Source organism: Ovis canadensis, chromosome 1 (genome assembly GCF_042477335.2).
Source record: "Ovis canadensis isolate MfBH-ARS-UI-01 breed Bighorn chromosome 1, ARS-UI_OviCan_v2, whole genome shotgun sequence".
Taxonomy (NCBI): domain Eukaryota; kingdom Metazoa; phylum Chordata; class Mammalia; order Artiodactyla; family Bovidae; genus Ovis; species Ovis canadensis.
The window spans coordinates 31,992,181-32,006,134 of NC_091245.1; the positions used below are offsets into that span (position 1 = coordinate 31,992,181).

A 13,954-nucleotide genomic window follows, 5' to 3' on the forward strand; every position below is an offset into this window, starting at 1 on the left:
AGTCTCTCAGCCTTTGCTGAGGGATCCTGTGTACTTGTTGGGGTGTGTCTTTGGCATTTTAATGAGAAGTTCATCACTCTGCATTAGTCTTGATTCCTTCTAGCTTAGAGCCTCAGAGTCAATCAGTGATGAGAAATCAGGGGCTTTCTTGGGCATGAACAACAGTCCTGCATTTGTGAATTCTAGGATTTTAAGAGTATTTTAAGGACTCCTATGAAACTTCAGTTCAGTTCAGTCACTCAGTCGTGGCCGACTCTTTGCGACCCCATGAATCGCAGCACGCCAGGCCTCCCTGTCCATCACCAACTCCCGGAGTTCACTCAGACTCACGTCCATCGAGTCCGTGATGCCATCCAGTCATCTCATCCTCTGTCGTCCCCTTCTCCTCCTGCCCCCAATCCCTCCCAGTGTCAGAGTCTTTTCCAATGAGTCAACTCTTCGCATGAGGTGGCCAAAGTACTGGAGTTTCATTTTAGCATCATTCCTTCTAAAGAAATCTCAGGGCTGATCTCCTTCAGAATGGATTGGCTAGATCTCCTTGCAGTCCAAGGGACTCTCAAGAGTCTTCTCCAACACCACAGTTCAAAAGCATCAATTCTTTGGCGCTTAGCTTTCTTCACAGTCCAACTCTCACATCCATACATGACTACTGGAAAAACCATAGCCTTGACTAGACGGACCTTAGTCGGCAAAGTAATGTCTCTGCTTTTGAATATGCTATCTAGGTTGGTCATAACTTTTCTTCCAAGGAGTAAGCATCTTAATTTCATGGCTGCAGTCAGCATCTGCAGTGATTTTGGAGCCCTATGAAACTTAGTACCTAACTTTTCCTTTCAAGGGTTTTGATCAGCTTCTTGTTTGCTCCAATTCTTTTTTTGCTGTTTTGGCAGCTGGGATGTTAGACAGTTGCCACTGGTTGTTTCTGACAAGTGTTCTGGACAAAAGGCTGTTTGCAGATGGAATGCTAGGTCAGGTCAGATGAAGACAGGGCTTGACAGAAGAGGTTTCCCGAGATCTGCCAGCCCTGTCTAATAATGACATTTCTCTGGGAATAGGACTTTTGGAGAACTCTAAGTCTGTTCTCCCCGTTTGCCTCTCAGTGGTTCTAGGTGCTGGTTTGGGGGGTTAAAATGATTGTGAGACTGTTGGTTTTCAAGGCAGCCATAGAAATGGGGAAGATGAAGTGGATATTAGGTAACTGAAAGTATCACAAATCTCACTGTTCTTACTAAGACACAACCATTTTTTAAAAAAACAAACACTCCTCAGATTATTACAAGCCTTTGGTTAATTTCCAGAGTTCTGAAAAAAGTTAATATTGACAGTTTCTGCTAATAATCTCATTGCTTTAATAGAAGAATGAATTTTTGGAGTTTATCCAAAAGTGTTTATCTACCCTATTTCAAAATTTGATGTTTTAAAAATGCTAGATTTGTAGCAATTTATTTTTTTATATTCCTTTTCAAAAAATTAGTACTTCCTGGTCATTTGATCACTAAATGTTTATTTGTGCTGGTAGTGCTAGGTCACCTCAGTTGTGTCTGACTCTGTGAGCCAATGGACTGTAGTCCGCCAGGCTTCTCTGTCCACAGGATTTTCCAAGCAAGAATACTGGAGTAGGTTGCCATATCCTTCTCCAGGGGATCTTCCCAACCCAGGGAAGACATTGCATCTCTTACATCTCCTGCATTGGCAGGCGGGTTCTTTACCGCTGGCACCACCTGGGAAGCCCAAATGTTTATTTAGTGCTTATTATTATCATGATATAGCAATTAAATACTTTAATGAATTCACTTTTTACTTCTTTGTCTATTCATCATTCCGCATTTATTGAGCATTTGCTCTGTACTGGCTGCTGAAACAGAGGTGACTAAAGCATGGTCCCTATTTCAAGGAGCTCTCAGTTTAGTATAAAAGTCTGTAACAACTGTGAGAAAGTATGAGTGCTATAATAGTATCATTTACTAGCAGCTGTAGAAGTTTCACCTCTGTATATATCTACAAGACATGGCACACCATCATTTCTCACTTGGACTATTGCAGTAGCATCTTCCTCCTCATCATTATTAATCTTTTCAATTCAGTTACTTTATCACAAGCAGAATGATCTTCACAGAATGCAAATTAGATCATGTCACCCCTGCTTCTTTAACACCTTTATTATTATCATCAACCATAGGTTCAGTTCCAAAATCGTTTTTATAGCCTACAGCTGTCAGAAAAACCTGATATCTTTTGCCACTCCAACCAGTAACTTATTATGATTTCATGATTCTGGCCTCAGTTCAGTTCCTTGAACATAGGAAAGCTTTTTTTTTTTTTAACCTCAGAATCTTTGCATATATTGTTTGTTTTGCTGGGAATATCTATTCCCCAGCTCTGCTTAGCTGACTTCTAATCGTTCTGATTTCTGCTTAAATATTATTGAGAGTGGCTTCCTTAAGCACTCACCTCCCATTCTGAGTTATACACTCTTATTTTACCTTGTGCTTTTCACTCGTAATTTTTATCACAGGGTTTTTGTGTTTGTGTATTTGTAATTCTGTGTTTATTTTTGAGAGTATTTGTTTAGTCTGTTTTCAGCTAGAATGTAATCTCTGTGTGAATGAGTGTACATTTTTACCATAGTATGTCCTATATACTGATCTGAATTTAGCTTAGGGAGTGCCCAGTTTACCCTGTAGCAATGGTTACACAGTCTTGAAGAGATAGTATATGTTAGTTAAATGAAAAGGGATGAGATATTCTAGGGTGTCAGTAGTAAACATGTGTAAAGGGCTGGAATAGTGTGAAAATAAGATCTAGGAGACTAGGTTCTCAAATGTTTGGGTTTGAATACCTGCGCCCCAAGTCTTAAAATCGAGGACTCTGGGGGGTCTTTTTTTTAATGCAGATTATTTTTATCAATTTCATATTAGAAATCAAAAGTGAAAATTTTTTAAAATAGTTAATTCACTTAAAAATAATAGTAAACGTATTACATGTTATTCTGAATAATATGTCTCCTATGAAAAATAACCTTATTTTCCAAAACAAAATATGATGACAAGAGTACCATTATTTTACATTTTTCTTTCTTTTTTTTTTTTATATGCAAACTGATTTTTTTTTTTTTTACTTTATTTTACTTTACAATACTGTATTGGTTTCGACATACATTGACCTGAATCCACCACGGGTGTACATGCGATCCCAACATGAACCCCCCTCCCACCTCCCTCCCCACAACATCCCTCTGGGTCATCCCCATGCACCAGCCCCAAGCATGCTGTATCCTGCATCAGACATAGACTGGTGATTCGATTCTTACATGATAGTATACATGTTTCAATGCCATTCTCCCAAATCATCCCCCCCTCTCCCTCTCCCACAGAGTCCAAAAGTCCGCTATACACATCTGTGTCTTTTTTGCTGTCTTGCATACAGGGTCATCATTGCCATCTTTCTAAATTCCATATATATGTGTTAGTATACTATATTGGTGTTTTTCTTTCTGGCTTACTTCACTCTGTATAATCGGCTCCAGTTTCATCCACCTCATTAGAAGTGATTCAAATGTATTCTTTTTAATGGCTGAGTAATACTCCATTGTGTATATGTACCACAGCTTTCTTATCCATTCATCTGCTGATGGACATCTAGGTTGTTTCCATGTCCTGGCTATTATAAACAGTGCTGCGATGAACATTGGGGTACATGTGTCTCTTTCAATTCTGGTTTCCTTGGTGTGTATGCCCAGCAGTGGGATTGCTGGGTCATAAGGCAGTTCTATTTGCAATTTTTTAAGGAATCTCCACACTGTTTTCCATAGTGGTTGCACTAGTTTGCATTCCCACCAGCAGTGTAGGAGGGTTCCCTTTTCTCCACACCCTCTCCAGCATTTATTGCTTGCAGATTTTTGGATCGCATCCATTCTGACTGGTGTGAAGTGGTACCTCATTGTGGTTTTGATTTGCATTTCTCTAATAATGAGTGATGTTGAGCATCTTTTCATGTGTTTGTTAGCCATCCGTAGGTCTTCTTTGGAGAAATGTCTATTTAGTTCTTTGGCCCATTTTTTGATTGGGTCGTTTATTTTTCTGGAATTGAGTTGCATAAGTTGCTTGTATATTTTTGAGATTAGTTGTTTGTCAGTTGTTTCATTTGCTATTATTTTCTCCCATTCAGAAGGCTGTCTTTTCACCTTGCTTATATTTTCCTTTGTTGTGTAGAAGCTTTTAATTTTAATTATATCCCATTTGTTTATTTTTGCTTTTATTTCCAGAATTCTGGGAGGTGGATCATAGAGGATCCTGCTGTGATTTATGTCGGAGTGTTTTGCCTATGTTATCCTCTAGGAGTTTTATAGTTTCTGGTCTTACATTTAGATCTTTTAATCCATTTTGAGTTTATTTTCGTGTGCGGAGTTAGAAAGTGATCTAATTTCATTCTTTTACAAGTGGTTGACCAGTTTTCCCAGCACCACTTGTTAAAGAGATTGTCTTTACTCCATTGTATATTCTTGCCTCCTCTGTCAAAGATAAGCTGTCCATAGGCGTGTGGATTTATCTCTGGGCTTTCTATTTTGTTCCATTGATCTATATTTCTGTCTTTGTGCCAGTACTATACTGTCTTGATGACTGTGGCTTTGTAGTAGAGCCTGAAGTCAGGCAAGTTGATTCCTCCAGTTCCATTCATCTTTCTCAAGATTGCTTTGGCTATTCGAGGTTTTTTGTATTTCCATACAAATCTTGAAATGATTTGTTCTAGTTCTGTGAAAAATATCACTGGTAGCTTGATAGGGATTGCATTGAATTTGTAAATTGCTTTGGGTAGTATACTCATTTTCACTATATTAATTCTTCTGATCCATGAACATGGTATATTTCTCCATCTATTAGTGTCCTCTTTGATTTCTTTCATCAGTGTTTTATAGTTTTCTATATATAGGTCTTTAGTTTCTTTAGGTAGATATATTCCTAAGTATTTTATTCTTTTAGTTGCAATGGTGAATAGAATTGTTTCCTTAATTTCTTTTTCTACTTTCTCATTATTAGTGTATAGGAATGCAAGGGATTTCTGTGTGTTGATTTTATATCCTGCAACTTTACCATATTCATTGATTAGCTCTAGTAATTTTCTGGTGGAGTCTTTAGGGTTTTCTATGTAGAGGATCATGTCATCTGCAAATAATGAGAGTTTTACTTCTTCTTTTCCAATTTGGATTTCTTTTATTTCTTTTTCTGTTCTGATTGCTATGGCCAAAACTTCCAGAACTATGTTGAATAGTAGTGGTGAAAGTGGGCACCCTTGTCTTGTTCCTGACTTTAGGGGAAATGCTTTCAATTTTTCACCATTGAGGATAATGTTTGCTGTGGGTTTGTCATATATAGCTTTTATTATGTTGAGGTATGTTCCTTCTATTCCTGCGTTCTGGAGCGTTTTTATCATAAATGGATGTTGAATTTTGTCAAAGGCCTTCTCTGCATCTATTGAGATAATCATATGGCTTTTATTTTTCAATTTGTTAATGTGATGAATTACATTGATTGATTTGCGGATATTGAAGAATCCTTGCATCCCTGGGATAAAGCCCACTTGGTCATGGTGTATGATCTTTTTAATGTGTTGCTGGATTCTAATTGCTAGAATTTTTTTGAGGATATTTTACATTTTTCAAATCCTGTTTATCAGAGACAGCAGCTAGGTTTTCATACCTACTTCTTCATTCATCTATTGCAATATGTTGTATTAGTTGAAGTCTAGGAAACATATCTGATCTCAGATATTGCTAGAAAAGGGAGGAACATTCTCATAGTCTTTCACATAGTTAGATATTTTCCTTTGATATTAAATCAAAGCTTAATATGTTAATTGCAATATCAAATCAGAAAACATACCAGTGAACTTTTGTACTTTATTACACTGAAATCCACAGGTCTGTTTTGCCTTTTGAGTGGAGCTTCTGCCCGTGTATGATTATGTAACATCTTGCATTGGTCATATGGAAAATATTGGGTTAGTGAGATAGCCTGGTGGTCAGAATGATAACACATTTCATTATAAACTATCAAATCATAGTCATTATCCTCTTCACTCTAAAAGTAGAAAAGTCTCTTAAATATTGAGAAGCTGTCAAACTTATGGAAACATACATAAATTATTCTGTTATATACAATTCTATATATATATAGAATTCTGTTATAAGCCGAATTCTAACATTTTACTTGAAAGCTTGAATTTCATCACTGGCACCAAATACTGCCAGTTGTTTCCTTTGAAGTGACAGACTTATTTTATCTCTTTTTGTGAAAATATCAGTAAAATACCCAAGTCTGAATAATCATAGTTACTCTAGAGCAAGGGTTAGTGAACTTACCTAAGGGTCCCATAGTTAGTAAGTGACTAGAGACCCAGGTCTTTCTGATTCTGATATATTGTATTGCCCCATGTCTAAATTATTTGGGACTTGCCAAAGCATGTTCTTACAATAGTGTATTGTGGTATCTTTCCTAGAGAGCATGAATGGTTTAAACAAGATTTGCCCAGTTACTTATTTCCTGAAGACCCCTCCTATGATGCTAACGTCATTGATGATGAGGCTGTGAAAGAAGTGTGTGAAAAATTTGAGTGTACAGAATCAGAAGTAATGAACAGTTTATATAGTGGTGACCCTCAAGACCAGCTTGCAGTGGCTTATCATCTTATCATTGACAATCGGAGAATAATGAACCAAGCCAGTGAGTTCTACCTCGCCTCTAGTCCCCCTACCGGTTCTTTTATGGATGATAGTACCATGCATATTCCCCCAGGCCTGAAACCTCATCCAGAAAGGATGCCACCTCTTATAGCAGACAGCCCCAAAGCACGATGTCCACTGGATGCACTGAATACAACTAAGCCCAAATCTTTAGCTGTGAAAAAAGCCAAGTGGCATCTTGGAATCCGAAGTCAAAGCAAACCGTATGACATTATGGCTGAAGTTTACCGAGCTATGAAGCAGCTGGATTTTGAATGGAAGGTAGGAAATTGTAGTATATGAAGATCATTTGTAGAAGCCATTTTCCGTATAGTAAGCCTGTCTGAGGTGCTGAATTGAATACTAAAATCAATAAAAAGTTGGTTTTGATGTGAATTTAGTGGTCTCAATAAATAAATGGGCTGATAAATCCTATTCTTTCCAATAATGTACCATATGCATTCAAAACAAAACAAATCTTCATAAGGATGAAGAACTGTTGATGTTGGGTACCTATATATTTTTGAATTAGAGAATAGCATTCTTGGCTGAGAAACATGGTTTTAATCAACTTGAAATCCCTTGAGAAAATAGTCCACCTGTTTTAGCATGTATCATAACAGAAGTCATGTGTCTTCAAAAATATATATTTTTACCTTTCTCTGTCTTTTTAAGAGCAGGGGTTTTTTGTTTGTTTGTTTTTGCCAGTAGCTGTAGCACAAGTAGTTGATACACATTATACCATCAGGGCATGTTTATTTAGTAAACAAATACTTTTCTGTAAGTTGAGAAAATTTCTTATTTGGCTAGTATTTTTAGTCCTTAGTTGTGATGTATTTTTGTTACCCTCATCCCACATTTTGCTTTATTAGTATTTTTTTGTTTTTTATTAGTACTCAAATTCATTTCAATTCTATTTGACTATATGTGAGGGGATCTGTTTTTCTTTTTCAAGTATCTTTTAGTCTTGTTCCTTTCTTGAGGACTGTGAATGTACTTTTAAGGGAAGAAAAACATACTCAAACATACCTCGTAAATATTCATTTGACATGTTTTTATTTCATTATTTGTATATGGAATGAATAAATAATAGTGATTGTGAAAGTTGCTCAGTCATGTCTGACTATTTGTGACCCCATGGACTATACAGTCCATGGAATTCTCCAGGCCAGAATACTGGAGAGGGTAGCCTTTCCCTTGGAGAAGGCAGTGGCACCCCACTCCAGTACTCTTGCCTGGAAAATCCCATGGACAGAGGAGTCTGGTAGGCTGCAGTCCATGGGGTTGCTAAGAGTCAGGCACAATTGAGCAACTTCACTTTCACTTTTCACTTTCATGCATTGGAGAAGGAAATGGCAACCCACTCCAGTATTCTTGCTTGGAGAATCCCGGGGACAGAGGAGCCTAGTGGGCTGCCGTCTGTGGGGTCGCACAGAGTCGGACACGACTGAAGCGACTTAGCAGCAACAGCAGCAGCAGCAGCAGCAGCAGCAACAGCAACCTTTCCCTTCTCCAGGGAATCTTCCCAATCCAGAGATCAAACCCAGGTCTCCCACATTGCAGGTGGATTCTTTACCAGCTGAGACACAAGGGAAGTCAAAGAAGACTGGAGTGGGTAGCCTATCCCTTCTCCAGCGGATCTTCCTGACCCAGGAACCAAACTGGGGTCTCTTGCATCACAGGCAGATGCTTTACCAACTGAGCAACGAGGGAATAAACAATAATATTTCCTTAATACCATTTAAGAAAGATCTCCCTTTTCTGAACAGTTTTATTTAGTTAGTTAAAAAACACGTTAGTGTCTTTAAAAGTCCTTATTGAGAAATTTTTGGAACTAATTTGATAAAGTATTTTGAAAACTAGAATCTTCTTTATCTGAGTTGCAGTTTTATTATCCTCAAAAGGCAAATAATACCTTCCTCACAAGATTACTATGATACTTAAACTTTGTGACAGTACCTATTAACAGTGCCTGTTCCAAACCATTAACATGTTATATCTCCTTTTTCTGTCTGTTCTATATTCATAATTAAAGGTATTCAAATTGAGACAGGGAAACCGAAATATTTTGGCAGCCAAAATATGGTTTAGAGTGGAGGTGTGTCTGGAAAGAAGGCTAGACTCTTATAGAGTCTCTGAGTTCCCTTTCAATTTTAATTGCTGTACACAGTACTATTGAAAGCGAAAGTCAGTCAGTCATGTCCGACCCTTTGCGACCCCATGAACTGTAGCCTGCCAGGCCCCTCTGTCCGTGGAATTCTCCAGTCAAGAATACCGCGGTGGGTAGCAGTTCCCCACACAGTACTGTTAGTGGGGATTAAATAAATACTAAACTACTATGTAATGTAAAAAAAATCATTCAGAAATTTGTTCTCTACCCCACCCTTTTCAATTATTTGTTTAGACATTATTCTTTGCAGTAAAAATAATGGAAATATTTTATAGTTTTTTATTTTGAATGTTTTTCCATAAAGAAGATTTTTCATTTTAGGTAGTGAATGCATACCATCTACGTGTAAGAAGAAGAAATCCAGTGACTGGCAATTATGTGAAAATGAGCTTACAGCTGTACCTGGTTGACAATAGAAGCTATCTTTTGGACTTTAAAAGCATTGATGGTAAGGAAGCCATGCAAGCATGAGCTCTGAGAAGATAAAACTTGGCACTAGTTGACAAGATGTTAAATCATCTCAAACACATGGTGGGTAGTCTTCTATACTGGTTTTTAGTAATCTAGATTTAACTAAGAATGTAAGTGAAACAAAAAGGATTGAAGATGAGGAAAATCTCTAATCTAGCACTTCTTCTGGAGAAATGCTTCCTCATTTTAAAAAAAAAGTCATTTGAAGTATTGACTGTGGAGAAAAATAAGGAAGAATAAGGAAATAATTTTTACCTACAGTTAGCTGAATTAGGTTCTTTGTCACACTTCTCCTTTCATATTTTATCAGTAAGCATTATAATATCTAAAATTCCCTGTTGATTAGCTTCTTTTATCTTAGGTGGCCATGGTGTCCAGATAGGCCTCTCCTGGGATTTGGGTCGGATTTTATGCCCATGGCCATCCAAGAGGCAAAGGAGTCAGGGGAAGTGGTCATGTCCAAGGATCTAGTATGAGTCGAGAGTCATACTTGGCTGAGCAAATGTGCTTATTCTTCTCAGAGGCCCCAGTGGGATGTGAGCAGAATAAACCAAGGGTCCACTGCTGGACAGAATCAGAGGAAAACCAAATTCAGAGTTAAGGAAGCTGTTTTCAACAGTTTATTCTTAAACTGCCATCAACTATAGCTGTGTCTATATGGTCCCTAGAACCCCTTTATCAAAAGTACCCAGAGTTCTTACTAAAAGGCAGATTCTTGGGAACTCTCCCAAACCTAGCAAATCTGAATCTCTGGAGATGGGTCCTTGGGGAACTGGGAATCAGCATTTTTAACAAGATTTCCTTTGCCCCTTCCCCCAGGCAATTGCAGTGTTCTCTGAAGAATCAGTGCAATTGTAATTTGTTTTTATCTTATTTTTTATTGTTGATACACTGCAAGAAAATAATCCTCCAAAGGTGTGCTTTCTTCAGATAAAAGGGTATGAGGAACCTTTGACTTCACAGTTGCTGTCAAACAGTATGTTGAGAAGGATTTAGTCATCACATTTAGACTGTATGGCAGTGTTACTGTTGGATAGTGATGTCTTTCACAGTTGTGAGAGGGAAAAGTTTTTGCCACCCCTACTCCTAAAACCCTGCAACATGACATTGGCTCCCAGGATGCCCTTAGCTCAGATGTGTTCACTTAATATTCTGAATAAGATGCCGTCATAGGAAGGGCTGGGGCGAATACACTGTTCATGTAAATTGCTCTTCTTTGGTCCATTTCAGATGAGGTGGTGGAGCAGAGGTCTGGTTCCTCAACGCCTCAGCGGTCCTGTTCTGCTGCTGGCTTACACAGACCACGGTCCAGTTTGGATTCTGTAACTGCGGAGGGCCATTCACTCTCTGGCTCTCTCACGGGCTCCTTGACCGGAAGCATGTCGTCCTCTGTCTCACCTCGCCTGGGCAGTCACACCATGGATTTTTTTGAAATGTGTGCCAGTCTGATCACTACTTTAGCACGCTGATGATCTTTCCCTAGTTTTTTTTCTGTTATTGCACTGTGAAAATCAGATATATTCTTTAAATTATTATTTTACTTATGGATATCACATACTCTGAACTACTGGTTAAGGGCCGTGACTGTCTTCAGGGGACACAGTACCTCTGAAATTTACTGAAAAGAAAAGGTCTGATATTTTATTTTCTGTAGACATCTGTAATTCTGTTCTGCCTATTATAAATTCACATAGGCAGTATCTTTAATATGTGAACACTGATGAATATTATTGTTAACCTAAAATTGTGGATTCACTACAGATGATTAATATACCTTCACTGGTGAACCGTCTCAGTCAACAGGTAGTTTGGCAACATCTTGCTTTACTGTTTAGTGTAGGTAAATCCAGTTTGCTTCCTAAATTTCAGCAGGCTTTAAGCTGTGTTTATGCACAAGATTTAAAAATAACATAAATATTAGTAAGATAGTATTTAAATGTTGAAATCTTAAGAGCCAGCTCCCCCTCCCCCAAATTTTAGAACCAAATTCTACTATCAGTTTCTGCAGATATTGCCCAGTGTCCAACAGAAGGGCTGTGGTCCTGAAACCAGTAATGGTCATTTCCAGGTTCCTTCAAAACAGCTATAATCAACCAGAGGTTTTATCTTGAGATTTTCCTGAATAACATATATAAGAGCCTTCAAGGTTCTACTCAGTACTGGAACATCTGGAATTACAACTTTTGTCTTTTTCATAAACGTGTATCATTTTACAACATGCCTTCAAAATCTACCTTTCTCAAGTTCTTTTCCACTGTATTTATTTTTGTACTCCACCGAGCATGATGAAATAGTTAAATGAAACAAAGCAAACTATTGACAGTCCCTTGGAGAGACTCTGGTCTTTGGTCTCTCCCTGCGTGTGCTGGTGAGGAGCGTGTGCCTGTCCTTCTGCATCCGTCATGCCTGTTACTCACCAGGAGTTTGTTGCTGTAGTCACCCCACTCCCTCACCTTCCCTAATCACCTTTGTCTTTGTTTGCTGTTTGATCCTTAATGGCTGATGGACTTCGTTTTGAAATCCTCTCTGGTTCTCTTTCTTTGTTCTACATCTTGGTTGCTAGCCATCCAATTTGAAACACTGTTCTGGCCCTAAGGGCTTTTGTGTACTTCCAAAGCTTGGTAGGCTTGTGACCTTCACTGTTGAACCTGTTAGGGCAGGGAAGCCTTAAACATTCAAAAAGATTCTCTCTTGAATAAATATATGTGTTGTTTACATATATACATTATATGTATTTGTATACCAGTGCTTTTAAAGGAAAACCAAACTTTTTTTTTTTGGCTTTGTGCAAGGTTTTTTAAGGCTTAAAAAAAACCCTATATAAAAAGCAGGGTGGATAATAGCCCATTGATGATATTCTGTTTTAGTAAAAAAATATTTAATTTTTAAATTATGTATAATTTATCTAATTTGTATTTATTCATCTTGTTCAGTATGTTGTAATTAACAGTCTCATTCACCGGACTTACCCTAGAAATGATTAAGTGATTAAGCTCTTGAAAACAAAAAGTGAACACTTCCTTGACAGGTTTCTCTCTCTTTGCCAAAAGAAATGTGTTTTCTACCAAGAAGCAAATGAGAATGTTAAACCAAATTTCTCTTGTGTTTGGGAAAGACAAGTATGTCTGTCTTTAAAGAGTTTTGAGTCAGGAGTTTGCAGTGTGTCACATAATATTGTTTAGCAGAACTTTAAAAAATGGTATTACATAACTTTTAAGTATGACTTAATATCAAAGTACAAGGAATCCTTGTTTGGCAATTTGAGAAAGAGTGGGATTGCAGTTAAGGTGTTTTAAAAATTTAAACCTTTGAAAGATTGCCATCTAGTGGCATCAAAATAAACTTTTTTGTGTATATTTTTATAGGGATAAGCATTAATCTTGATGTGTATATACATCTGGCAAAATTTTGGCCCCAACAAATGTGTAAATACCTCTTTTGGGAAACACAGGGCCACCTCTTAATATTTGCCTGTTAATGGGATGACCTTCAAAATAAATTAATCTGACTCCTTACTTCCAATGACAAAATCCCTAATAATTTTGAAGGCAGAGAAACAGTAGGAAGGAATCCAGTGGCATTTTAACTTCCTTAATGAATCAGATGTTAGAAACATATTAAAATTGCTTTATGTGGTTATGTTTTTTAAAGTTAAACTATTTACTATTTTTTCATTCTTGCCAGTATTTATGAATATCTGCATTTCGATAGCTACGTGTTTTCAGAGAACCAAGGGTCACAGTTTGGGTTCTTGTGTGCTGAGGTTTTTAGAGACAGCTCTTCTGTGAATGTAGATGGTGTAATACATTGGTCTGCAGAGAAGAGATTACAGGAGGCTCAGTCCAGCATAATAGGTCTAGAACATTTTCATAGAATCTCTTTGCTGCTCACACAGGGCGAGGGAAAGAATCAGTTGCTAAATTCCCATGTTTCAGTCTTGTAACCTGGATGAGTGTGGATGTGGTATGTGGTAGACAGACCGTGGGTAGGAACACTTTCTTCATGTTATGATTTTGAGGGAGAACTCTATTATTAGGCTACAGATAAAGTCTCAGCTGCATCATGAAAATGGAGTCCACAGTGGTTCTAGAACAGCATTTCTGAAACTGCATTCTGTGAGATGCTCTGCAAAAAGGGGGTTTCATTGAGCAAGTCTGATAAATGAAAATGTTACTCTCCTGCTTGAAGATGACAAAGTCAATGTGACCATTAAAGACTTTGACCAGTCCTTCTGTGGAAAAAGAAAATCATTTAAATTTGTTTAATCCTGCTTTGTCCAAATTAAACACTGTTTTAAACTTACTATTCCCTGGGGGGAAAAGCATATTCAGAAAATATGATTTTAAGAAAACTATTTACCAGGTTGCCATAATTAGGTAGATACAAATTAAGATTTCATTTGCCATTATCAGTTGTTGGAGAGAATCTGATTCAAAATCAGAATTATTTTAATCTTGAGCAAACACTGGGTTAGTGGAATTTTCCATGCCTACAACTTATTTCATAGCACTTTGATTGTCTTAATCAGGTTTGGTATTTTGTGGAGAGCCAAATTTATTCTTTCTTGTGTTGAATGGATAACTGAAAAACCTTAA

The 13,954-nt window shown here is 37.5% G+C and overlaps 1 protein-coding gene across 6 annotated transcripts in view; it reads left to right on the forward strand.

Annotated features, from left to right (window-relative positions):
• Window positions 1-13,954, forward strand: part of PRKAA2 (protein kinase AMP-activated catalytic subunit alpha 2) — an 88,188-nt gene that overhangs the window by 65,784 nt on the left and 8,450 nt on the right. For 3 of the 6 annotated variants that reach the window (XM_069592695.1, XM_069592692.1, XM_069592685.1), the window contains 3 exons: window positions 6,496-7,000; window positions 9,210-9,336; window positions 10,590-12,080. The exons of 1 other annotated variant lie outside the window; for it this stretch is intronic. In XM_069592695.1, coding sequence (XP_069448796.1) covers window positions 6,496-7,000; window positions 9,210-9,336; window positions 10,590-10,828 — 871 coding nt within the window. In that variant the 3' untranslated portion in view covers window positions 10,829-12,080. Of the gene's footprint in view, window positions 1-6,495; window positions 7,001-9,209; window positions 9,486-10,589; window positions 12,081-13,954 lie in introns of those variants that run through there. 2 more of the 6 variants (XR_011257419.1, XR_011257420.1) reach the window with 2 other exon arrangements.